Source organism: Simochromis diagramma, unplaced genomic scaffold, assembly GCF_900408965.1.
Source record: "Simochromis diagramma unplaced genomic scaffold, fSimDia1.1 OVJJ01000646.1, whole genome shotgun sequence".
Lineage (NCBI taxonomy): Eukaryota > Metazoa > Chordata > Actinopteri > Cichliformes > Cichlidae > Simochromis > Simochromis diagramma.
Window position 1 is genome coordinate 1,802,103 of NW_024387279.1, and position 27,503 is coordinate 1,829,605.

The window sequence follows — 27,503 nt, forward strand, 5'->3', positions numbered from 1 at the left end:
TGAGTCGTACACTCTTAGAAGCTCCTTCATTTAAAAAAAGAACGCTTCTCTCTGTTAGTCTGTTTAATTGACTTCCATCGTCTGTCAGATGCAGGACTGCGTGCTTCATCACCACCTTTCAGCCAGTTTTGTCAGCTTCAGCAGTGCTTATCACCTCACAGTTTTAGCTAAATTTAGACCATTGGCTTAATGCCACGCTGCTGTGTTATTGTTGATGGTGGTGGTGTTGTAGTAATGGGTTTCAGCTAAACATAGAAACCAAGTAGAGCTCAAAGTCAGTACTAATGGTAGTACTTTAACTTTAGTAATGATTTGGAGGTATTTTCAATTCAGATACTTTGGGTTATTATCCAAAAAGTAGCATTATCTCACAGCTAGAAGGCAGCTGGTTCAAACCTCCTGGTAGGTAAAGGCCTTTCTGTGTGTTTCTCTGTGAGTTTCCACAGTTTGCCATGAGTTTAATACAAGGTAGATAAATTGCTCAAGTGCGTGGATTCATAAATGCATGTGAAAAAGGTAATATGGCTTTTTAAATACCACTTCATTCCAATCCACAAATAGTCAAAGTTCTTAAATGAAAGCATTTAAAATTGGTCAAATCACAAAAGGTTACCAATGTGCCAAAGCATCCTGACCACCTAAGTAGCTAATATGCTGTCAGTCTTTGCATGCAGCCAAATTACCTCTAACCGATCACAGGTCTTCTAGAGTCCAGGCCTCGAAGATTCCTCTATCTATCTGGTGCCAAGACATTAGCAGCACATCCTATAGGTCATGTAAGCTGTGACTTAGAATGGGATGAGACTTATTCCAACACTTCCTCCAACATCCTGCTGCTGTTGATGGTGAGTCACACCACCGTCAGAATGTGGTCTCTCTACTGTCGAATTACCATCATGTGAACTTTGCAGTTTGGGCCCTGCCTTTTTCAATCATATCTTTATACCTGCTGATTGATCCCACATACAACATGGAGGTAATATTTTTTTTGTTTTGGCTCAATGGAGTAAATATACACTTTTTTTCTCCAAGCAAGCTATCAGTTATTGGCATCACTGTCAGTCTAAAATCTTCACAATATCAAACTCAGAGGCTTACTCAGCAAAAACAGATCATTTCTTGTTCAGTCATACGGATTAAATTCACCATTTTCCCAGAAGAATCACTGATGTTTACGCCTCTTTATTTCCCACTTTGCTGTCTGCATGTTTCCCTGCAATCAAACTCGGAGCAGTTCATCTCATTAATTACTGCACATTTGCCCAGAGAGGAGAATAAGCCGGTGCATGAAAAGGCTGCATGCACTCAGGTCTCAGTGCTGCCTCCCTCTCTCTCGCTCTCTGTCAGGATGAAGGACTAGGTGCAGAGAAAAACCTTGACCTTGCTGTGCTGGCAGCGAGCGGCAAGGACTTGCCAGGCTGCGTCAGGCTGGACACACAACTCCACTGAGAGGGAGGGAGTGAGTGGGGGTTAGAGAGAGAGAAACAGAGAGTTAGAGAAAGGGAATAGAGGAGGGGCTATACTGAGAGAGTGACAGAAAGTGGTGGTGGTGGTGGTGTTGAGGGGACTCAGAGTACAGCAGGGCCCGAGCTGTCTCTCTCTCTCTCTGAAGCTGGAGGTGAATGTGGAAGGATGGTCCCCTGCCTTCACGCTGCCAGTGTCGACCATATGCCGGGCTGCTCGCTGTCTCTCCCTGCCGGTAGGGCTGCTTCTCCTCGTGCTTCTGTTATTTTCATTTTCTGTCATGTCATACCTGCATATTGGCCTAGCTGGGACTGCTTTTTCTTCTTTTCTAATCTTTGGAGTGTGTGTGAGGTGAGAGCAGAGACGGAGAAAGAGAGTGCTTGCGGGCTACGTATGATCTTGTTTACACCCGCTGCCTGAGCAGGTGTCTGGCAGGGATGACTGCAGCAGCTGCAAATGCACTGTGCCCACCCCCCACCCTACGCCCCACCACTTCCACCCTCGCTCATCACTCCCTCTTCCCATCTCTCTCGAATAGTCTGATGTCATGGCAGCTGATGTTTGCTGCCTGCTGCTCGCTGTAGCAAACTGGGGTTGAAGGGACAGTCCAACTTCTCAGACAGCGCCTGGACTGTTGTTGTCCTTTATCTCTCTCTCTCCCCCCATCTGCTCTCCCTCTATGCAGAGGCAGATGTGTCCTCCGAGCAGCCTTGCAAACCAGGGGTTGTGCACTTGTTGTTGATGTTTTTTCTCTTTGGTGTTGTCTTTAACTCTGCTGCATCCCGGTTCTACTTTTGCTGAGCGCAGGCGTCCGTGTGATGAATTCCTATTGATCATTTAAACAGACCCAGGAATAGTTCATTAAATCAGGCTTCTCTCTGCTGACCTAGACAGCATTCAGCGTACAAAGTGGACAGGCTCCTGTGCCATACTAACCATTACTGCAAATGAGATGGAGGGTCCTCAGCAGTCACTCCCCTCTGCCTTGTACCAGTACTCATTGGCTTGCATGTCTCAATACGGTTTAATAATATTAATTCAATATTAATTCATCCTGCTTTGGCCCGCAGCACAGGATTATGTCTAACTTGTGTGATTTTTTTTCCTGTATGTAGCCTGACAGCCCACATCCAGGGCTTTCAGGCTCTGAGGCCAGAACTGTTTTTTCGGTTCTTGGTTTCTGTCCTCAGGGGCAGGATTTTCAGGTTGGGTAGATTATGCAGCATTAAGCTGCTTGGTATCAGATAATTCTACAATGATGAAATCCTCTAGGGTTATGAATTAAAATGGGTTGAGCTCTGCCGTTGTGTTGCACTCATGAGAATGTTTGTGACTCTACACTTTTTTTAGGGTTTAGATTCAGTGCATCACAGCTGTTGCTAAACAGGAAATTTGTTGCCTTGTCCAACGTTTAGGAAGACATTTCCTGCCTGTTTTGAATCTGCAGCTCGGGTGCAGAAAATAAAGCGGATGGTGCCATAAGTGTTCTGAGAAGAGAACGCATCCAAATCACTCCAAGAGTGAAGCACGCAGAAGGGTTTAGGCTGTTTTTTTTAATGCAAACTACATCAGCGAGTGCTCGATAAATCACAGGCTCATCAGAAGGAGGAGGACGAATCAAAGGAGGTGAAAAGGAGCCAGGAAGCTTTGACAAGCTCCTGATGACTCATCTTGCATATGATTTGAAAGGCATTAGGTATGGGCCCAGCCGGCCGGACAGAGGCTCACTCTGCTGGCCCATCAGTCATTATCACTCCAAGGAGACTCCACTCCAGGATAATGATTCTGATTGGAGTTTGCTGAGGTTGAATGGAATCCAAAATCTGATGCACAGAGTCATCAGAGCCACATTTGTTCTCATCTTTAAATTTGAGTTGCCCTCTTTGTGTTTGGTCAAGTGAATCATATGCAGCAAGAATGCTAGAGTGATATCACTCAAAGAATCCTGAATAGAAATGTTGAGAGATTTTTTAGATTATAGTTACTCTTTACATTTTTGCACATGCACAGTCCAACCTTTCTCATTCGCAGAGTGTCATTGACCATTTGGTCAAAGCATGTGGTCTGCCAGTTTATGCACACAAGATGTCCTTCAGTGGTGGAGCGTGATGCACAGGGTGAGACAGGCCTTTCACTCCAAACTGGTGCAGGCTCACTGTGAAGGGAACAAACTTGTTCAAGTCCAAGCCGTCATGTTTTGGAACCACCACAATTTCCCATTCTTGTTGTCTTTTTTATTGCCGTGCTTGACGACCGCTCGTGACTTTTGACCCCTGCATGGTTCTAGAGAACAGGCACACAAATGGCCTTATGGTGGCCGTGCACTTCTGATTGTTGTGTTACTAATTGATTGGCTCTACGTTATACCTGAGGATGTGGGCATTACTGTTTAGACGAAAGTACAAGTCTTTGTATACACACAATTCTCCACCTCTCAAATGCCCAGTGATAAGACGTATGGTTCCAGCCAGTCTGCCATAGAGATTACAGCCTGTTTATGCCTGCCCAGCATTGGTCCACTGAGTCTCTAGGATTGGTGTCAACAGGCTGCCATAAAGCCCAATAACATGTGGCAGGGAAAGGCTGCAGGGGATTATTATGCTGGTGCTCACCTCGTCTCTTCCTATTATTACCACAATTACTGTCAACAGCTATAACAGGGGTTCTTGAGATGCTCTAAATTGTGAACGATCGTGTGTCATAGTGATTTAGTTTCACTACTACAACGCATTTTTGATGCAGAATGGCAAACCCACTACAGGAATGAGTATTCTGCATGCTGTAACAGGCTGACAGTTTCCTGTGGGATGAAATCAGGCCTTTAAATAAAGGGTGGTTTAAGGGGTGGGAGTGACAATCAAGTGAAAAAGAAAGTTTTTACCCTACCCTGTGTCGTCCTGTGAAAAATATAGTATATCCCATTATTCTGTATCATTTTCTCTACCTCACTATGGAGCAATCTTGTTTTTGCCAAGTTGCTTCAGTTCATTGACATTTGCAGGGATTTGTACATGCACAGCTCTCTTATGGTCCTGATACAGCATTTCAGTCATGTTGAGAAATGAAAGCAGTAACAGTATGCTTAGGTTTCTGCGGACCATGCAGACTTCTGTGTAAACTTTCTTCTTCATGTGACTGTGTTTTTCTTGTTGGGTGTGTAACCTTGCAAAGGAGATTCCTCCATTTGATCTGTTTTTGATATGCTCGTGGTCTAAGTCCCCCTTAATCCCTAACGCTAGTTCTAATCCTAACCCTACATGAAAGTGTAAAATGTCTTAGGAAAACTATTCATCAAAGTCCAGAAAAGCAAAACAGCAAATATTAAAAATAAAACTTGGGTGTTTGTTTACCCAAACCTAAATGAACCTAAACTCATACATGGCAAAAAAACAAAAACAAAAAAAGAACAAAAAAAACCAAAACAAAAGACATTCATAAACTTCTTCTGTTCTTGGCTTTCAAAATGTGCAAACACACATACAAATGAAGCTTGTTTTTGTGACTGTTTAATGGTTCAAATAAATCCACACTGTACCTCTGTGTTGTTACAAACATAAAGTGAATGGAGCTTTCATAGCGGGCATACTTTTCCTGTACTCTCGCCAAGGAAAATGGGAATACGATTGTGTGCTTTGCATTTAGGATCAGTGGAAAATCTCCTCACACGCTTTGTGTGCTGCTTAAGATTATCTATCCCTGTGTCAGTGTGAACCATGTGGTTCTATCCCGGCTCATTTGTCCACATAAACAAAAACCAAACATTCAATAAACAGATGCTTAAGCTGAAGTAACTTACTGGCCCTCTGGGAATTAATGCACTGATCATGAATTGTAATATCTCATGTTCTCTGTCCCCTTGCACCCTGTCATTTCTCTGAGTTAGTTGAAATGTTATTGTTGAGTTATAAAGTACAGTGTATCCTGAGTCTACAGCATGTGGTGTGAAAAGTTGGAACAGTTTTTTTCCATTTGTACTCTAGGTCTGCACCAGATTGGCCATGGTGACTGTGGCTTGGCAGCTGGGTTTTCCACATTTCTACTCAAGGAAAACACTTCCAGAGGTGCAGCTAGTCAGCTTCCAATTGCTGGAATGTGAAGAGAGAGGATGTACCGCTGGATGTAATGCTTAAAAGAAAGACTTATTAGAGCTGTTGGAATTTCAAGATAAGCAAATAGCAGCTCATTTGCAGACTAATTTTTGTTATTTCTCAAATGAGACTTGATGTGATTCTTAAGGCAGACTGAGGTCAGATAGGCAAATAATTTCAGCCATGTGCTTTGTGCTCTACATCAAGTAGGTGACCTTCATTGAATATGGATTTTCAAATAGATTCCTAACTGGAATTAAAACTGCTAAATGAGCTTAAAGTGAAGAATGTAATGCTGTTAAATGCTTAATTGATGCACCCAAGTGGACGTTCAGCAGCTGAAACAATTGTGTGAGACATTTACAATCTCTATTTAGTCTAAGAAATGTTAGCCATTTTCTCAGACCCAGAAAAACATGTTTGTTGGAATGAATTAATGACAAAATTTAGATTTCTTTTTGAGCGTGATGAGTTTTGGCACCCAGCTGCTGGAGTTGGCATCAAATTCATGCTTGTTGTTAAAGATGTAGTCCAGTCCACATTCATCTCTTATTTCCAGCTTAGTACAATTTAGGATGAACTGAGGGTTGTACTGAGCCTGAAACATTGTTTTAGCATTATTTCCCCTGTTTTAAAGCAAGCTTCCATCCCACTGGCTGTCCTTTACACACAAAAGTTTAAAACAAAGGTAGGCGGGGCTTTAGTGCAATCAGCCAAGCTGTGTGAAAATGTGCATATCTCCCAGTTTGTATGAAATAGAGAACCGAGTTGAGAAAAAACTGAACTAAAAGATAAACATGAATTAATGTGGTTTAAATGGAAAATGCATAAAAAATAAACTTTGCTGAGAATCATCACAGTTTTTAAGTTTTAAAGAAGTGCAATGACAGTCTCACAGCACCATAGCAAACATGAACTGTTGCTAATTTGGTGTCAAAATGTCACAGTTCTGTGGGGGAGTGGGGGGGCTCATTAGGGGATGGAACAATTTTGAGTTTGTACTCAAGAAATGATTTCTTGAATATATTAGCTGTGTATATGGGAAATTTCAGAATCAGTTCAGTAGATCGTGGTGATAATCTCGCTTCTTGGAAAGAAAATGTCATGTCGTTAAGCGTACACGTAACCTTGTGAAGGGGAGGGAGTGGATGGATGTGCCTGGCAATCGTGTTCAAACCTACAGGTCTTATCAGGCCATTCAGCTGCCTGCTTGGAAAGATATTCAAATGGTGTATTCATAGTCTCAGGAGACAGAAAAAGATGATTGTCTTCTGGGAATTCTTGCTGCTGGGAATCCACCTCAGTAGGATTTTTTTTAGAAAACAGCCACTAGTCATCGGTACCTCACAGTCTGCTTTTTCCACCAAACACTTCAGAACACTAGTTGACAAATAGTTTCTAGGGACACGTGATGCTCACTTCACTAAAAAGCTTTTGATAGTTCTTGAGATTGAGGCCCACAACAGTGTAGGAAATGATGAGTGGAAGAGAATACAAAAAATGTTCCTTCCTCTTCTTTTTGATATATTGTGTTGTTCACCTTCTCATTCTTAAAAACAATTCCATCTCCTTCCTTTTCATGACATCCATATTTTGTTTAGCTTAGGGAAATAACTTCTAACTGTCCAAATCATATTTCCCTGAAATTTACGGTTATTCTACAGTGATTTTTTTGCACTTGTACGTCACCAGTAGTACTTGCATGTTTTAACACCACCCAGTCTGCCTGCTCAGATTTGTCATGTTTTGAAGTGTTTCAGGTTTCCGTTTCAGACATGCTAGAGTAAGAGCGAACTGTGGAAAAAGGGGCCCCTTGGCGTGTAGATTTGTAGAGGAAGTGCTGGTTCAAAAGGTTAGCAGCATTCCCATTTGAAGAGGAAGCGTTCAAGGTGAGGAGAATGGATCTCTCGGGGAGAAGGAGTGAACCAAAAATCCTTTCATCAGTCTATGGATCTATTTGGGAAAGAGTAAGCATTTTCAGTGGCCCCTGGTTGACCTCTGCTTGGCTGAGTCTTTTCAGCATGTGCTGTCTTGAATGGCATTAAAATAAATTTGCGCTTGCCTCTGTTACCTAACTGGCAGTGTATATGTTGGTATGCATGTTGGACCTCTTTTTCCTGCTCATTAAAACTAATATCGACAGCTCGGCCAGCTGGCCAATTACTTATGCTACACAAATGTACAGGACAAAATGCGCCTGGCAACATACATCATGAATGCAAATGAAATGTTTAAAGGCTTAACAACAAGTACATGCCGCAGAGCATGATTGAAAGTGGCCATTTCAAAGCCTGTATCAGCAAATTAATGGGAAATAAATTATACTGATTGACTTTAACATATGGTAGATTGCTTTTTGAAGTATTAAGGATTAGGCTATAGCTGAGGCAGTGAATGGGAGTTATATGATTGAACTGCAGCAAAAGTTTTAAATTAGTGTAGAGTGGGTGATGGTGTATAAGCTCAGTTTCTGTCTGGAGAACAGAAAAAAGAATGAGGGTCTTTAACTGCACTGTATATTTCTTGTAGCTGTTTTGTCTGAGGATTTATTACACTTGTTTTGACTGAACATGGCTGCTGACTGTTGGTGGAACTGATCTTTATGCTTTTAGCTGGCTAGCTAACATTTTAACAGGTCTGAGTACCTTGAGAATTCACCTAGCTTTATTTGAAGGTCTTTGTGTAAAGACCACGCACATGTCTTCAATGCAAATCAGAAAATTTAAAAAATACACATATATTTGGGACAGTACAATAAGAAAGTGCTATTTCTCCCACTTAGATGCTTCAGATCATCAAACAGATTTTAATATTAGACATACAGACGATTGATGCTATTTTCAGTGAACGTAGCTGTTGATGCTAGTTGGAATTGCTGCTGATGTTGTAGCTGCATCTTTAAATCTGGAGTTGTCTTATGTAAACATTGTTATGTTCTTCGCTGGCTTGCTAACCAAAGCTCTGAGAACATTCAGAAGTCACTTAGCTCTATTTGAACTTGGTGGTCACTCATCCAAACTGGATAGCTGCCTGTCTGTTAATCTAGAATCTTGTTTTCTGTTTCTACACATGTTAAATGCAAGATACAAGGTGTGTGTGGAGGATTTAGAGTTGGTTAGTCTACCTGACAGAGGTGGGGTCAGTTGTAAAAGTAAAGCACATTACTTTTATTGGTAGGCAGTAATAAAGCTCATTCTGCATTCTTTGGACCTCATTTAATCTAACAGCTAACTAAATCACATGCTAGCTCACCAGCATTCAGCAAAAAAACAACAACAAGATATCGTGAAACATTTTCTAAAGGGAAGTCGAGAGGTCCCAGTGAGAAAGAGACCTAGTAATCAACTTATCTGTCTGATTGATCTTTAACAAAATCAAACAGGTAACAAATCCCTTAACATTGCATTTTTATGAATTTGTAAAGTTGGGCATTTGGGTACTCGAATCGGGTTGGCTTTTTTTAGCGCCAGCCTCCAGTGGCCAAAAGAGTAACTGCAGTTTTAGGAACTTTTATGAACGTGTGCATTGGTTTTCTTTGTTTTCTTCAGGTTGCACTTGATCTGTGTCTGGTGGATTTTGTCACTTCCCTGCCCCTTCAGTAGACTAGTGGCAGATTATTCTGTCTATTCAATTCAAACTGGACATGAACGCACATATTGCTTCCAAAAATCAAAAATACAGTATAGTACAAGGACGCCTATAAAACCCATTTACCTCTACTGATAACATACAGTACACAACTCAATTTTATTTTATTCTATCCATGTAATGTTTACAAGACTTCCAGCTGTGCCTACTGAAGATACAGGAAGTATGTACAATTTCATCCCATTGCAGTGCAGCTTGTAATGTCTTGATCTTTGTGTTAAACCATCTTTACATGGGACTTTCTTCATTCTAAAAGAAAAGGCCATCCCAGCTTTTTCAAGCCTGATGTTAAAAAAAATGAAAAGTCTACTCAGGTCAGTAAAATGCTAGAAGGAACTTTTCGGTAGTTAGTGTGGATTTAGGATTTTGTTGTCTTCTGGCAAAATATGGTAGTAATCAGCCGTGTTTTTTTCTGTCCAAGTACTTTTAGGGCATTCCAGATGGCTAAGCCGTGAAGCTATTTTGTGGCTCGCCCCACTGATTATCAATACTTAATTATCTGCAATTAGATTAAGAATGGAAACTCCATTATTACTCGCAAACCACGCAAGTTACCATGTTCTGTTCCAGAAATGCTGATAACTCTAACTTACTGCCACTCCTACTGAACTACTTCCCTGTTTCTTGAAGTTCGCACAGGGTGTCAGTTGACAGGAGGAAAAGGGGACTCTGGGTGTCATATGTTGCACTTTAAAAAGATTGGTTATGTGATAGCATGTTTTCCTCTAAATAAAACAGGGTAATTTGATGTCAGATGAACGATGGTCAACTAATGCAACGAGTGGAAGAGGTAATTATAGGAGAAAACGCAGTATAGTGTTTCGCTTTTATTAGGGTGCCAGTAGAAGCCAAAAATAATCCCCAATCAGCCAGTGTAATTGAGTGTGTCACACCAGGCTGCCACTCCCTTCCCCTGACAGGCAGGCACACACAGGCAGCACAATGCCGTCATACAACCTTTCTTCCATTTCAGCCTTGCAGCTCTCCTTGGCAGAGGTGAAAACTCCAGCGGGAAGGCAGGAGTGCACAGCAAAGAGAAAGGCGGTCTTTATTGCAGATGCCAACATCAGCAGCGCCCAAAGCCAGCGTGTATAGACAGAGGTGCTGCCTGTCCTTCACAGCCTCAGTGTGTATATGTGTGTGTATGTTCTACATCACAGAAAAAGGGGCGGGAAAGGAGCCGTCTACCACTCACACTAACCAGAACTAGAGCCGTGCTTCTCTGGAAGTCTGTCGGTGTAGAGTGGTAGTAGCGTCAGCCGGTGCCCTGCTGCCACAGGCTGTCTGGACTTGTCAATGAACAGTCTAGCTGGGTCACCCTAGGTCGAGACAGGCCTCTGTCCTTACTTGAGCTTCTCTACAATGAAGGTAGGTTCATGTTCTCAGCGTAATCTTGCCGTGGCTGGAGTTTGTCTTTAAACCTCTGGTGTCTTTGGTTTTCTTCGTGTCAACAGTCGTACAGCATGCGTGCTTCACAGAGAACGAATTTTCTCTTCTGTTTTCATTTTCTGTCTTTAACACAGAATGACATTTCATTTCTTTGTTAGTTTAAGGTCCTGATTATTTCCATTTCTTGTCCTGTATCATCTGTGACATTTTGGGAACTATCCTGTTAGGCCTGAACCAGATGGGTTTCGTCTCTTCTCCTGGTTGATAATAGAGCACCCACACACCCCCACTCCACCACCACCACCTCCATCATTTGTGTCTTGCAGCAGATGATGTACAGGTGCTTCTCCTGAGCCTCTGAATCGTTTCCCTTGCCTGGATAAAATGCCCTTGAAACCAGCAGGGGCAGCAGGCAAATCCATAACCTGTCATGACCGCTCAGCCAGGATCTCAGACTGCATAATTTTGGCCTGATGGTCCTGCTCAGAGCGGACAGCGGAGGGTGCTGCCCATCAGTCACTTTGGCAGCAGTGCTGCCCACTCGGTGCCAGCGATGAGCAATGGATAGTAGAGAAGGGACATAAAGAGAAAGGGGAGGTGATCCGAGGGACCCGTGAAGGGTATTCAGCCGTCATCAGTTTCTCTCATTTCCTGTGGCCTGGCAGAAAGCAAAGAAGTTTGTCTTCAGTTTGTAAAATCTAAACCATAACCTTTTACTAAACTTGACTTTGTAGTTCTATTGCCTAAAACTAACCAAAGAACGACTGAAAATGGGAAAAGACTTGAAAGTCAGTCTTGTACGCGACGTCCTGTGTTTTAGCCATCCATCCATGTCTGTTTCCCTTTATGCCCTTTATCCCAACAGCATTCACACCAACCAGTCAAATTCTGCAGACACTACAATGCAGTTTTTCAGAATTTCACTTATCAGTGCTTATTACCTGTATGCAAACTGATATTTAATTTGCCTGTAAAGGGTGTAAATGTGCAGTCTATAAAAGCTAAGTTAAAAGTTGCAACAGAAGGACACAGCTTCTTCATAAGCGTGTGGAAGCTTCAGGGAAAAGGAAACTTGGCAGCGCGTCTCTGCTCCACCTAGAATTAAATCCCATTTCACTAGTTTGACGCACCTGGTACCAGGAAGCAACTTTCACATTCAGAGGTTACTGAATACCAAAGCTCAGTCTACTGATTCACTTCTAGGGTGTTTGCTTAGCCGTTGTTGCTTTCGATTTTATACAGTCTCAAGCCATTTGATAGTTAGTGTGGGTGGGTAATACCAAACCACAGTGGGTTGAAACTTTGACTTTCCCTCTTCTCTCTTCTTCCAAGACTTGTTCATTTTAAAAGAACATTATCATAACATGCAAAAAATGCAAGGCTTTAGTGGAACAAGGTAGCAGATGTTAGTTTCATATGCAGCAACTTCTTATAGGTTGAAACTTGTGTGAGTATGCCACCTGACATCAGAACTTTAGATAAGAATTTCAAAAAGAAGCGCAGTTAATAATGATGATCGGCACACCACTGGTTGTTAGTAGTTACACTTTGATTTGCTGTGAACTGACCAGTGGACAATAACTGGATTGGGTAAAAATTTTGGAAGAAATAAAAATTGCTTTTATGCACAAGGCAAATGAGGAAAGATCTGGAAAGTCAAAATTGTCCCAGTAAAGTGCGGACTGAGTGTTTCAGCGTCCTTGTTGTGAACCGTGTTCCTATCCTGTTTCAGTTTATCTGAAGTCAGCGCGCCTTGTTTTTTTTATTCCCCTTGGTACTTTTGCATTTTCCCGTCACGCATAGCCAGTGTCCAGCCATTCTCAGACTCAAACTGAGCACACTCAGCCAGCCGCTCTGCCTGGAATAGAAAAATGTTTATGAATACTAATGAAGCAGCAGCAGCTTTACAGAGAGCGCCTCAGGTTTATGCCACTGCAAGATGCTCATCTGTTTTTACTGCAAACTAAACGTGTCGGGATCTGCCATGTGTTCTGTGTGAGACACCGACACGATGAGCTTCAGTAAATGTTATCTGCTGTCATTTGGTTGGACGAAATCTGATTGTTTTTTCTTTTGTTTTACTTAATGGAAAAAAATCTGTAAAAAAAAAATGACGAGACAGCATCACCATCTGTGGGGGACATCTGAAAAATACTTCCTGTCTTGAATCACCTGATAGCATCATGGTTTGGGTGGATTGAATGCACAGACATTACAACAACAAATGCTGAAGATAGGATGCGGTTCTAAAAGCTCAGCCCTGTTTTGGAACACATACATAAAGTAGAACTTAACACCATGCACGGACTTATACCCGAGAGTGACACTGATTGATTTTAGAATCCGAGGCAGCGATAAATCTTGTTTACTAGAGCTGGGAATAAATCTGTCTGGCTTGATTAACAGATATGTGTGGTTTATTAAAACTTTGGTTTTATTTAAGTAATACTGGAAACCTTTAGCAGATTTGAAAAGATTTTAAAATATAGTTGGATTGGTTTAGTCAAACTTCTACTGATGAGAAAATAAAAATAAATCAACCAGGGTCAAATAATCTTGACTTTTACTATAAACACTTTACCTGAACAGATTAAACCTTTACAGTGCCCTTAAATGTCATATTATATTAAAAAGTATTATTTGTATTTGTTAATGTAGAAAGTAACATCAGCAAGTTGTTGCAAGTGCAAACATATCACTGTGAATTTATGTGATCGGCTATCTGCCACGACTGGGCAGCCTCCCTGAGCCTGGTTCTGCCGAAGGTTTCTTCCTGTTAAAAGGGAGTTTTTCCTTACCACTGTCACCAAAGTGCTTGCTCATAAGGGGTCATATGATTGTTGGGTTTCTCTATGTATGTGTTATTGTGAGGTCTACCTTACAATATAAAGCACCTTGAGGTGACTGTTGTTGTGATTTGGCGCTGTATAAATAAAATTGAATTGAATTGAGTTATGTGACCTCTGCAAGGAAGATCCCAAACTGAGTAAAACTGACGTCAACTGTTTTTGAGAAATATATTAATTTGTTTTCTACATAAGAGCAAAGTAAGAGAATATTTCTTTTATTCTCTAAGAGAGGCCTACATTGTATCCTGGTGAGTGCTGCAGAACCACTGATCCAGCATCCATCACTGTGTTCACAGCTCTTAAAAGTGAAACGATACATGATAAGACTCGGGTTGTAATAACGTCCTGTGATGCTGCTCAATATTTACTTCTCCCTGTGCTGTTGTGAGTTAACGGTTTGGTATTAGAGCTCATGGGCAGCTCAGATACAGGATGGAGGAAGAGTTATGGCTTGAGGATTAGAGGAGATAAGCTAAATAACTGCGTGGTGGTCGGAGGAGCTACAACAGCAGAGCATAAACGTGAACAGATATTATTCCATAAGGACACCAACAAACCATCAAGTATGTTTTCATCTGCCAGCTCTTGTATCTGCAGTATGTGTGTGTTTGTTTCATAGCTTTTAATGGGTGATGCTTTCATGTGAATGTTGTTTTTAAGTAATGTGGGCTGTGCGCTGCATGTGCTCTGTTGCTGGCTAGGAGCAACATGACCAGCACAGAGCATGAGAACCAGCGGTTAGTTAAGTTAATCCTCCCTCTCTGTCTCTCTCTCTCATGAAGAGGCTTGAGGCTGAGAGGGCAGGGCCACCGCCTCCCCGTGAAGGCCACACGTGGGTGGGTTCTGTGCTCAGGGATTACAGGGCTGAAGTGGAGCCAAACAGCTTTAGAACGGGCAGCCAGACGCCCTGTCTGCTTTCTGGGTTGGGCCTGAGGAGCGCTCAGTTTGGGTTGTGGGTGGTGTGACCAGCTCCAACAGAGCACAAGGGCCTGGATCTTTGTTTTCACTTCTAAATGAACGTATTCCCTAGCGTCTGTAAACAGGAGATAATTAGGAATGAGCTGGTACTTGTGAAAATATGCTACAGCTTCTGCTCCAAGTCGGTGTAGGTTAATGGAAAAACAGCTTTTATGGCTCCACTGAATTTTTGAAATGGTGCCTGTTTGTGTACGTTTAGTTCTGACCCATAATTAAAGTGAAGTGGCTTGTAAAAAGAATCAGTTCAAATATAATCTCATATTTCTAACTATAACAAAGACATTCTCAACTCTGAAAATATTTTTACTTCCTGAGTCACATCAGTGTTTCCCATAGAATTAGACTTTGTTGTGGTGGTAACGGGGGGGGGAGGGAGTGCACCGCAGACCATGCTTATTGTATAGCAACTGCAAACAAGGTTGTGTTTTACTCTTTGTGAAATCTTCCAAGCACCTTGAAAAGTGAGTTTTCCTTCTTTCTCCCCCACCCTGCATCTCTGAAACACCAGGATTTGATTTTAACTTATTCTCTTCAAACATTTTTACATGTATGAAAACAGCTTGGTAGAAAAAAATGGGGAAAAAGGTGATTTGTTGCTGTAACCGAATGAGGTCAGCTGCTGATAAAATGAAAAGAAAATATTTTTAGAAGATCTCTTATTCAGTATGATCTTATTCAAGATCATATTCTCATGAATCACATTCAATGGAAGAGCTGTCATTTCTACCATACCTCTATGGTTCCTGCTGAATCACCTCGAGTGTGTCAAAACAATGCCTCAACTTTCAGGCACTCAAGTGTGGCAAGTGATCTGGTGATTAGCCGGGATTGTGTTGGTTTGGCTAAAAATCTCCTGAAAAGCTCTAAGCCAGCACACAAGTGCACTGTGGCACTGCTCTGTGTTCTCAGAAATTACAGTAGAGCTCAACATTGACAGTCTCACCCTAGAAGATGAATTCTTGGTGAATGTCAGACAAAAAGAAGATGCACTCTCTGAACATTCAGCCACTATCCGGCCTGGAAACCTCGGGCCCGTCAACCCAATCGTAGCTGGAGGAACAGCTCTCATAACCAGTGATGCAACATTTGAGTCTGTTTGAAACAGAAGCTGATATTTGTTCTCTGTGCGAGAGCGCAACTCATCAGAATAGAACTTACAGGAAGTAAACAGAAACTAAAAATAGCAGCTCCGTGGCTGTGACCAAGCTTCCTTAAGTTTTTCAGATGTGTCTGTAAAAATGTTTCCCTGCTATGCGGGTTATCTAACTGTCAGGTTATTTAACTAGCAATGATCTAACACAGGGAAAAGCATCAGGCCCCCAGATCTTTAAAGCTGATGATCTCATTATTTGATGCCACTTATTCATCACCTCTCCCTGTGAAAAATGTCTCTCCTCTGAGACTCTGCCTAGTGAATCCGGGTAAGCTCCCTGAGCTTCTAATCAGTGCTGCTGTTGTTTTAAACCACAGATCAGAGCATCTGGGGAAGGTGGACATGCAGACACATTTGTCTCCAGGTACCCGACTCACACAGACTGCTCAATTTACTTACCAAGTGAAGCAGAAAATGTAGTGTCTGTCAATGACTCTATTTTTGCCCCCGCTGGTGTCTCGTGCAGTATGTGAAATGTGCCACACCCACACAGCTGTGGGTGTGGCATGTTGTTATCCTGGCTGTATAAGGAGGTGTTGGTAGTGAGAAGAGCTAAAGTTTGCCTGCCGTAGACGGAGACTGAAGTGTGTGTAAGACGAGAGTAAGATCTGGTCGTTATAGTTGGACCGGAGCTGTCACACCCTCCGTCCTCAGCGCTGAGGAACTGGAAGTGATATAGGGATTAATACAAGGACAAGGAGCACTGCTGTTCCCACTTTGGAGTCTAGACAGAGTGTGACAGGTGTGTCTGTAACTCAAGCCCTTAAAAGAGCCATCCTGTGATGAGTTGTCACTCTTTAAACTCGCTTTGAATGCACTCAATTGAAACTGTTCGGCTGTTTGAAAAAGACCAGCTGCTTTATGAATTCCTCCGTGTACTTTTGTGTCGGATCAATAAAGGGTAAACACACGAGGACGCACATACCAGTGCAGTGAAAAATGGGAGTTAACTGTAAGCACAGAAAAGCTAGCTTACCTTAAAAAACTGACAACATGTCTGTAAATCAACACATTTGTAATATTAATGTTCTGAGTTATTCCTGTCACATACAGATATTCAGATGATGTGATTCTGCTCACGTAGCTCAAAGGTCACAGGGGGAACCTGATGTAAGGTGGTGTGGGGGAGAAGTAGACAGCACTGGATGAATAATAAGATCTGTTGTGTCATATGTATTTTAATGGCTCACACAGTGAGTACTAAATTTTGAATTTTATTTTATTTCACAAACTATTGATTGTCTCTTAGTTGTGCTGAAATTTTAATATAAAATTATAGAGTATGTGAAAACTATATCAAGATGTACATTGGTTAGCTTAAAGTGAGCAATGGTTCAACCTTGGAAATAGCTTGAAGGTCCAGCAATGCTACAGTCACACTAGCTAAAATAGTGTCGGTCAAACATCTTCAAACCGTCTTTGATGCATCGAGACGGCAATAAAGCAAAAGCTGTACCAATCCGCCTGCGATAATACAGTGATTAGGTGTGATATAGCTGTGAATATCTCTTGCCATTGATTGCAAATTTGTTGCGTCTCCATACACAGAAATTCACATTAGTTAACATCTTAGATTAGGGTTCCAGCTGGATCCCTAATCTAAGATGAATGAGAGGCAATCAGCAACTTTGCTTTTATATGGAGCAGGCAACACTTAAGATTATTTTAACGTTTTTACCAAGCTGCAGTGTGTTTACGAGTCCTTCCATGTCAGCTTATCGCACTGTCTCAAACTCATCTGGGAGGTAAGAATACATCCCATCTCTGTTAACTACTGTACCGTAATCGCTGTCACGATAGAGATGCGAGAGACCAAAATAACCCAAGGTCTGATCAAAGGCAGCTGGCTCCAACTGTCCCTCTCTGCATTCAAGCAGAGTGTGTGTTAAATGCTGCTGCTCTACCTTAAGCTGCGCAGTCATGATTAAAGCTAAAGGAGAACCAGGTTCCCCCGGCGATGTTCAGTGGGGGTGAATACTTTAATTAATAAATAATGACTCAGCCAGTGACGGGGACTTTGCGGGATTTTCAGATCTTATCCAGGTTTTTGCATCACTTGAGCTCAGTTCAGACCCGTTTTAGTTCAATATTCTTCTGCTGTGAAAACATTTCTGCTGCTAGCTGAGCTTCCCTTGTGTACCACAGATAGCTGTAATGAATGCTAAACTCTTATCACTACACTCTGCTGCACCATATATAAAACCTCCATAAGGGAGACGTTTTGCCCTCTTTTCTAAGTTCTGTAATGGCTTATTCACCTCATACTCTATCTTTATTTTACCTTTGACTTATTGTATTCAGGATTATTTTCCATTATTCTTTGTTTTCTTGAGGGGAAATAGGATATAAGATGTGTAACCAGAGATGCCTTACAGTCCCAGCTACCACTGTTAGCTGTCTTATCACACTGCTTTACTATATGTGGTTGATATAATCTTTGGTCCACACCCATCTTTTTTGGGGGGGGAGAGGTAATGATGTCATGAACCGGAAGTGGAGGGGCCCTCCTCAGGGCTTTGGTTTATGTGGTTGAGGTGGGAACATCATCAGCACAAAGATGCAAAGAGTTGTGAGTCAAACATTCCCTCTAAACTCGGATTGTTTGTTTAAAGGATGGTTGAGCCAGTCAGCTGGCTGAGCAGCTGTTCCTTGGGTAATGTTGGCTGGAAAGCTGTGGCTGTGATACTATCTTCTAATGCACACTTTCAAGGCCTTTGATCAGCAGTCCTAGAGAGCTGATTATCAGGTGCTGATTAAAGCTGAACGTTGGGCAGATCTACTGAGGTGAACTGATATTAATGCAGTCCCAACTCCAGCTGAAACGCTATATCCAGGGGGTTTTCCCAGGCCTCATCCTTACTGCAGTTCTCTCTCACCACCAGAGTTTTCTCCCTCTCTGTCCAGTTTTAACTTCTTGCCCCTTCCTGCTAAAGACCCTCCAGATCCATGGGACACCAGTGCCCCCGCTGCCACACGACCCAGTTTTCCTCTGGAGGAATTCCCTCCCTCTTCCTGCGAACGCCCCTCCTCACAAGCCGAGAAGGGAGGCCAGAGCTTTAGTGGAGAAGAGTTGAAGGAGAGGGGAGCCGTCCTCTGTCAGAACACAGCACAGTCAGCCAGCAAATGAACATTTAGCCCAGGGATGGAGTAAGCGAGGTCAGGGCGGTGATGGGTCTAGAGTAGGGGCTCGCAGGGTAACATGTGGTGTCTGCAGTGTGCCTCTGACAGGACTCAGTCCTTACTGGAGCTGGAGTCATACAGCTGGTAAGTGTGTGCGTGCTTGCTCTGAGTCTTTTAATAGCTGCTGGACACGTACTTAGCTTCTGATTTGGCTCTGAACGGGTCTCGTGATGCAGCTTGAACATTTCACTAATGGCAGCTGCTGTATTTAGGAGCCACTGCCAGCTCAATTGAAAAAGCATTAATAAATGTCCAACAAAACTGCTGGTACTGCTTATTAGATGAATTGCATTTAATGAAGTAGATTTTTGTGCCAGGGTGTAGCTGCTGATGAAGAAGCCCGCTTTGCATGAAAGCCTTTGATTTTCCCACTGAGTGCCAAGCAAGTGAATGCAGCTGACTCATATTTTACTGTTCCCAACTCAGTGCCCTCTAACTCAGGTTTCATCAAGTTAGGCTTAATCAGCTCACGATGAAACGTACAAGTCAGCGTGGATGCACGGCAAACGTGTGAGTGGCAGGTCGCAGTAATTAATTCATCACTGCAGAGTGTCACAGTGAGAAGAGACTCTGGTTTTTGAAGAAGTCACACAGCAGCACAGGGAGGATGTCTCCAGGGGAGGTGGTGACACCAGCACTGTCCTTGCATCACCTGCCCTCCCTCCCCCTCCCTCCCCCTCCACTTGCTCTGACACACCAGCGCCCGCTACCAACACATCATTAAAATTCTATCAGGCCGCAATTTATGCACTGTCATGGGATTCTGAGGCACTTTGTGAGTTTCTGATTCGAAACTGCAGCTGTAATGAAACAAGAGGGAAGGTGCACCCTGGAGGAAATGTGGGTGTGATTGTTTGTGTTAAGACTTCACGTTTTAACACCACATCTGGCACCTCTGCTGGACGGCAGGACCTCTAAACGTCAGGAAGAGGTTAATATTTTTGAAATGGTGAAAAGAGTTGCGTAATGTCTTCAGTGGCTCCAGTGGAGTTTTCTGAAACCTGAGATTTGCAACGTCATTGGAGTAATGTTAGCTTGAACCAGGAGACTGAAGTTTTATCATGGAAAGCGGAAGAAGCGGCTGTTTATAAAACAGGGCGGGTCTAATGTGCAGAGCGTCTCACCGATTCAGCCACTCTGTAAATAAATCGTTCGCTTTGGACCATTTCTCAAATGGACTTTCCAGACAGGGAAGAAAACAACTCCGAGGCCCTTACGTGATTTTCTGGGGTTGTCGCGATATTATTGGTTTGGGTTTGTGTTATACACACGTGGGTGGCTGTTATGTTAATGCTTCCTTACAGCTTGTTACAGACATGCTGAGGATTTCAGAGAACTTTGGCATCTAATTTAGACCAGGCGGTGCAGGAAGTTGGGTATTACGTGTAAGACCTTTGCAGTCCTGTTAAACACTCGTTATCTTATCCTTGACATGAAGGGAGAGCAGTTCTCTGATCTCGGCATCAGACCAATTTCTGCATGTATCTGCAGTCAAACTGACTGTTTCCAAGTGAAATCTGGCAGTAAGGCCCAGTATTATGTATCTGACTCCCTGACATAAGAGGAAGTTACACTTTCTTTACATTTCTTTCCACAGAAATGTAAATACTGTGACGTGCAATGTCTTGTCTCAGAGTGATGCTGAAAAACTGCTTCATGTATGTATTATTTCTAGGCTGGATTATTGTAAATAATTATTATCAGGCTGTCCTAAAACCTCCCTTAAAAGGCTTCAGTTGAGAGTACTGGCAGGGAAAGAGACAGCACATTTCTCCCGTAGGGGATTCTCTTTATTGGCTCCCTGTTAAATTCAGAATTAAGTTTTAAATCCTTCTCGTCACATACAAGGTCTTGAGTAATCAGCCCCAACTAATCTTACAGACCTCATGATGCACTGAGTCTTTCTTCTTTGCTTACCTCTTTTCACACTCTCCCTTTAATCGTTAGTTATCAATAATTAGTGTGTCTTTTGCCCTGTCTCATGTTTCTTCCTGTTAAAAGGGAGTTTTTGCTTCCCACAGTCGCCAAGTTTGATTGTTGGGGTTTTCTCTGTATTATAGTAGGCTCTTTACCTTACAATAGAAAGTGCCTTGAGGTGACTGCTGCTGTGATTTGCCATTATATAAAGAAAATTGAATGGAACTGAATTATGCACGTCTGTGAAATATCTGCACTCAGATGCAGCTGTTTGTTGAATCAGATTTATTATTAACACATAGTAGAAAAGAGGTTGGATGGATATATAATTCAAACTAAGTATTCTTAAACTAATTTCTAAAATAATCAATGCAAATAAACAAATGCCTGCCGTACAAAGAGTCCTCCTGGGGGAATTCTGCTAAGGATTAGGCTCTAGGATTATGTCACGTGGCTGTTAGGCGTTTGTCAGTTGTCAACTGCATTCGTGTTTGTTCTGCACTGAAACTCATTCAGAAATGTTACTCGGTCTAATGTAATAATAAGATGGCTGTCAATCACTGAAATATGAGCGGGGTGTTCAGATGTAAGGCTGAAATGTTCCACTGCTAACAGGATAAGTGAAATAGAAAGAGCTACTCTTATGAAAGCAGTTCAATTATTCAACTGGCTGACATTTTGGAAGCTGTAGCAGTGTGTTAGGTTGAAGCCAGATTATAGTTAACACAAGTGGAGTCCCAACACGGTAACACTGATACACTTAGCTTAAACAAATATCAGTGATCCGGGTACTTCCTGCTTCAGTCATGCTCCCCACAGTCGCTGCTGCACCTCAGTTTATGGTCCAGCACTGATCCAAACACGTACCAAACTGCGGTAGTGGAATTACCTCCATCAGCATCTCAAACATTGGAGGTGCCAATCCCAGTTCTTCCAGCATCTTTATGATATCTCTTTAGCAATAATATGTAGTTACATTCTTTTTAGAAGTTTGCTAGTTAATTGGCTACATGTATAACCTCTAATTAATATGCACCTATACAGTACTACAGTATGAAGACTGGAGCTTTCTAGGAAGGAGATCCTTTTGTGTTTTCTGAAACCTGTCACACTCATTCTTCCTGCTCTGAACAAATCTCTCTCTCCCTCTCTGACTGCTGGGGTACTACTTCATATATGTTGAAATATAAGCAACATACTCTTCAGTCATTCTCATGCAACATAACCAGCTAACTGAAGACATCAGCATGCTGTAAGTGGTTTGAATTTGGTGCCACGTTTCGAGCATGCCAAGCTCTTCTTCCGTCTAACGGAATTGATATTTCCAATTAAACTTCCTCTGCTGGAGCAGATGTATTATGGCCCGCCCTTCAGTCTAATTAAAGGACTCTCTCTGTCTGATTAGATTAGTTCCTTTAAAAATTAAAAATGTGTTGAGGGTGCACAGGGAAGGGAATGAAAATGCTGAAAGTGGTTTTAAAATGAGCGTGAGTGTCCAGCTTGGAGAGCGGGGACGTTTTCCCTAATGAGAGATGTTATCACGTGACAGAGAAACTGTCGTTCATTACAGTGACTTGGCCAAATAAACATTATTGCAAAGTATCCCACAGGAATGTGTGGCCTTCCAAATTTGTTCTAAATGCCACTACTATGGCTAAGCTATTGTTAATTTTAGGCACTTTTTTTTTTTCCCAGTACAAACTTGAGCTTAAAGTTTTGAAGAAAGGAGAAATAGTTAACGTAGCTCCTCTCAGTGTTTAAATATCTGTCGACTCACTCATCTCAAAGTTCACAAACTAACACAACCCTTCTTTTTTTTGTTTAAATGTTTTACACAGAGCAAAACAGGAACACAGTAGTTTGTGGTTTCAGGAGAAGTTACACCACAGCTGTTTTTCAGAGTTGTTTAAACTCCATACTACCATGCAAGGACAGGAGTAGAAAGGTTTCCATGTCAGCGAAGCATTATTGGAACCAAATTGGGACTTGTCCAAAGACTAGACTGAAAGAATATAATTGCACAAACAAATGTTAGAAATGGACTTCTCAGATTGTGTGGGTCAGAGTAGAGCGGACACCTCCCAGTGTGGAGATGAACACACATTTGGTTCTTTAGAGCATCTGAACAAATGAATCATTTTTCAGATTTATCTCAGAACACCACCAATAAAAAATGTAGCTGTTTTGCTTTGATATGTCATATTTCTCAGCAGAAGTCTAACTTATGTGAATGTAGGCCCATTTAAATATCATCCTCTTCAGAATGATGACAGGAATCATTAGTCTACCGCTTTGACCCTATCCTGGATGTCAAATCTCTTTCCTGTTCAAACTTTTACTTCACCCTTTATTATCTAATTTTGACACATTCTCCCACAGAGATGAGCCTTTCCACCTCACCCATCACACTGATGACAAAAGGAACATTTTTGTTTTAAGAGAAAACTGCTGAAATCTGGTCAAACTGATTATGCATTGTTTTTAAAGTCAGACCCCATCACGTCCTGGCTTGATGAAGCACTGACACATTTCTGTCTCTGACTGACTGTTCAGGTCAGATGGTACACAGCCAACAATAGGCCAACATCCTGCAACATGGATGTCTTGTTTTTTCTGACATTGCCGTTGTGTACTGCTATGTGAAATGAATTGATAATGAAAAGCATATCTGCTAAGTGTTTCTGGATGTCTCACTCCTCATGCCAGTGCAGTAGTTGGTGTGATCTTTTACAAATCACGATTGCACATGAAGCTATTGGAAACTTTCTGATTTGTGTGATGTCTCAGCCTGGTTGCTGGTTGCTGGTGGACTTGTAAATTTGCTTCCTGAGGGCCGAAAAAGAGAGTCTGTCATGCAGAAATAATTGTTTAGGAGATGCAGATGAAGAGTAACAACCATGGATGCATGTTACAAAATATCAAGAATTGGTGAACAAATGTTGCATCCCATTCTTCTGCACTGATACCACAGAGTTTCTTAAACAGCAGTTCTCCACATACAGAAATATGCCTACACACTTTGTATAAGCAGCTGGGCTGTCCTTTAAGTACCCCACTTGAGCCAAAACACATCAATGGTCAGAGGCCACGCTCTAGGCTAATCTATTTTTCAGGCCTCCCCAAAGTGAGACCTCACCAAATAAACCAAAAAAAAAGTCATGATATATACCACATGTGGTGGTTTTACCCATTCTTAGATGGTGGTGGTGAACAGAGGGGTTTGCAGCCAGCCTTAATGATAGGCTTGTCTTTTTTTTTGTTGATTAGCAATTTAATGTAGTGTTCTGCCTAATTTAGAAGTGAGCTCGACTGCAGTTGACAGCATGCACGAATAGGAAGTAGCAATTGGAGTTGTACTATATTATACCTGTTCTTGTAGTGTTGATTGATATCTTTCACAAAACAATGTAGACACAAAATTTCAGCTAAGCTGTCTCCAGTGGTTGCTGTCTAAATGATTAGTACTGAAGAGCAACTCAAACTCATATGTGAGAACTACAACAAAAGATACAAATGTAGTTGTGCACCATGATTATTATCCCCACCTCACTGCATATTAAGAGGCCACCAACCTGAGGTGTTCACCAATTGCTTCAGTGTGATCTCCTTCTTGTTGTTTTTGCAACAAATAATTCCATGACTACATTCACGGGAAAATGGCATGTGCAGAAAGCAAACCAACTGCATGCATGACAAACAGTCCACTGTGAACATATCAGCAGTCACCTTTTGTTGGACTGTATTTGCAGTTCAATCAAAACCACGGCATTTAAAGAGAGGCAGCTATTTCATCTGCTGTCATTTATATTTGGCTGTGTAGCTCTGTTCTGGGACCTCCACACATGTGCATACATGGAACACCATGGAGTAAGAGCATCAGCAAGACCCAGTGCAGAACAGAGCAGGAATCAGTGACATGATGGCATGAAAGGAGGAGCTGGGGTGGAGGGGGATTGCAAAGGGGCATGCAAGCTAATGAACCTTTAGTAGTTGCAGTAATGCTTAAGTAGTAATGCTTGTTTAAAGGATGTAGAGTTTAAAGGATGTTTCATGTCGTGGACCTAAATTCATGTCTCCCAGCTGTAAGTCATTAGAATACCCATCAAAGCTAGACAAACGTCTTTTTTAAACACCTGTATTAGGCTAACAGGTTTCCTTTAATTTTGTCTCTGCCATTAGTATTTCAGCTCCTTATGGTAAGTTCCCAGTAGATATGCTCTTCCTGTTTTGGTAGCCATCATCATCATACAAGGTGATAAACAGAATTGCATAGTAAATGTGTGACTGATAGGGAACACGCATGTTCTCATTATTATAGCCACTACATGGTGAAATGAACATTTATTTCAAAATGAAGAAGTAAAAAGAGAAGTAAAAGGAAGCCTGCCGATAGCAACTTTAAAGTGAGCCACACAGCTGTCCAGCTGTATGACCGACACGCTGCTGTCACCTGCAACTCTATACTTTGTGTTTTAAGTGTGTAGATAGCAGTGGATAGTATAAGCCGTAAATGAGCAAAAAATGATTTGCAACTATTGGGAGGGAGGAAGTGCAGATTCACTTTGATTCATGATAGATTCAGTTGCCATCTCTTTTTTTTTTCTATCGTCAGCAATCCTCATTTCAGCTTCCTTCCTTTTTCATGGAATTTCACACTTTTGACTAAAATGTTTATCTGCAGTCTCATAAGCATTTAATGTCCTTACATTGACATCCAGTCTTGTACAAAGAAAAAGTTTCTTAAATCAAACATTTGTCAGTGGAGAGGAAGATCTCACTACGTCAAACATTCAAAAAGCAGTCAGATCAGTCCTGTAAGGCAGAATCTTTGATTCTTTACAGGAATACTTATGGAGCTGTCTTTGAGAACCAAATATACGGTAGGAAATCACAACAGTGTAAGATGTGTGGAGACCAGCTGTATGCTGGGAGAACAGATCTATAGTCTGGAACGAGCCGGTCGGTCATTGCCAGTTTATCCAAACTGATGTTTGAACTTCTGTGAGAGAACAAAGGTCTGTATTGATCTCAATATTCAAGGCACTACTTCACATGCTTTAATCAGTTCTGACATGGTGCCCCTTTGTTTATAGTAAGATTGGGTTTCTGATAATGTTGTGTTAATTTCAGCATCGGTGGAGTTAAAGTGTGTCTTTAACAGTCAGCTTTTATTCACAGTCATTTCATTTGTTTTAATTAAGACATAGTGCCTCGCTCGTACGGCTGCTTGGGATAGCCTGAGGTTTTTCCTGCTCTGTAAAGAGAATGTGTAAAGACGACAGGCTGCACACTGACTGCTGCTATAAATTCACTCGCTCGCATTTATACCCTGCCAGCAGTATCAAAGTTCACTTTTTCCATCTGTCACGTGCTCTGTGCTGACACACACAAGGGAGTGTGTGCACTCAGGAAAATGACTAAGCAGACTAACTTGGCGTGCTCTCTGTGTGTTTGTGTGCCGCAGTGTGGAAGGTGATGCTCCAGGAACTGAAGTGGGAGCTTCTGTGGACCCTAGTGGTGGCTACAGTTGTGTCCCAGTGACCCACAGCGGCGGGCTCGGCCCCGACCACCTGGACAGTCAGCTCTACGGGCACATCTTGCTGCCAGGCCACCCACGGCCCAGACGGCCCAAGCTTCAGCACTCTCAGTCCATCCTCCGCAAGCAAGCAGAAGAGGAGGCAATCAAGCGCTCCCGCTCACTGTCAGAGAGCTATGAGCTCTCATCTGACCTACAGGACAAGCAGGTGAGACAGGAAAGGGCCACACTAACTTACATTTGTTAAAACTTAGAGTAATGAGTAGCTTGAACACACAGGCATTATGAGCAGATGTGTAGTAGATCCTAGTTTTTCGTGGCACATCAAAGGAGAATTATTAGCCAAAACTGCAGTTCCTTGCCAAGGTTTTTCCATTTTTCACTTTCTGACTGATTCATTCTGAAAGTATAAAAACAAAACTTCTGTCAACATTAAAAAAAATTGCAACCTGTTGTATTGTATTCTTATAATGTTTTCATTAGTTTGCTGCCCACCATTATCTATTAGCTTTACACCCCATGATATCTGATGTGGTGCATCAAGTCCTTCTAGTTTGGAAGTCCAGTTAGTTTGTAATGTGTATTTAGGGCCGTGCAGACTGTTAAAGGCTTTCAACACATAAAAAATTCATAGTCAGAGTCATTTCTTTTTCCAGCAGTAGTAGGCATGGATGGTTTGCTTGGTCTTCAGCCAAGTACTAAGGGTCCACATGACAGTGAATCCCTCCATTTTTTCCAGAGGACACCAATAACTTAATTAGCAGCAAAATTAGGCATCAACACAGTCAAAGGGTCCTGTTCAGTGACTTAAATAGGAGTAAGTTGAGCGTATATTGAGATTTGCTACCATCCTCAGGTACTCATTAGAGGAACTGAAGTTTTTGGCATTTTAAAATTGACATTGTTCAGCCTCAGAGGTTGTGGCTTGACCACAACATGGAGAGGACTATGGGTAGTGGAAACCATACAGCGTATTATCTGTAAGCAAGCCCAAAGAAAAAGCAGGCAACTAGGCATTAAAGTGTGTTGCTGAGTAGAATTTGAGACTCTTGTATAAGGACATGACAGGAAAATATGTGCATGGCCTTTAGAAGAACTACATAAAAGATCATCTAGTGACTTTGGTGACCCCAGTAGAGAGCATCATTCCCTCCTTAGCTCTGGTTGTGTGCCAACCAAACAGACTCACAGCATAGTTTGTTTATATAGAGTATCTAGAGTCTGTTTGCATTTATTTATTACTTCTATAGTTTCACATATCTGAAGCCCACAGGAAAGCACTAAGAACTTAGAATGAACCA

At 42.0% G+C, this 27,503-nt stretch overlaps 1 protein-coding gene across 10 annotated transcripts in view; it reads left to right on the forward strand.

Moving 5' to 3' along the window:
* iqsec1b (IQ motif and Sec7 domain ArfGEF 1b) overlaps positions 1-27,503 on the forward strand; it is a 234,352-nt gene that overhangs the window by 189,420 nt on the left and 17,429 nt on the right. For 8 of the 10 annotated variants that reach the window (XM_040003174.1, XM_040003177.1, XM_040003175.1 and 5 more), the window contains one exon: positions 26,131-26,410. In XM_040003174.1, coding sequence (XP_039859108.1) covers positions 26,131-26,410 — 280 coding nt within the window. Of the gene's footprint in view, positions 1-5; positions 1,700-13,439; positions 18,834-26,130; positions 26,411-27,503 lie in introns of those variants that run through there. The other 2 variants (XM_040003180.1, XM_040003182.1) reach the window with 2 other exon arrangements.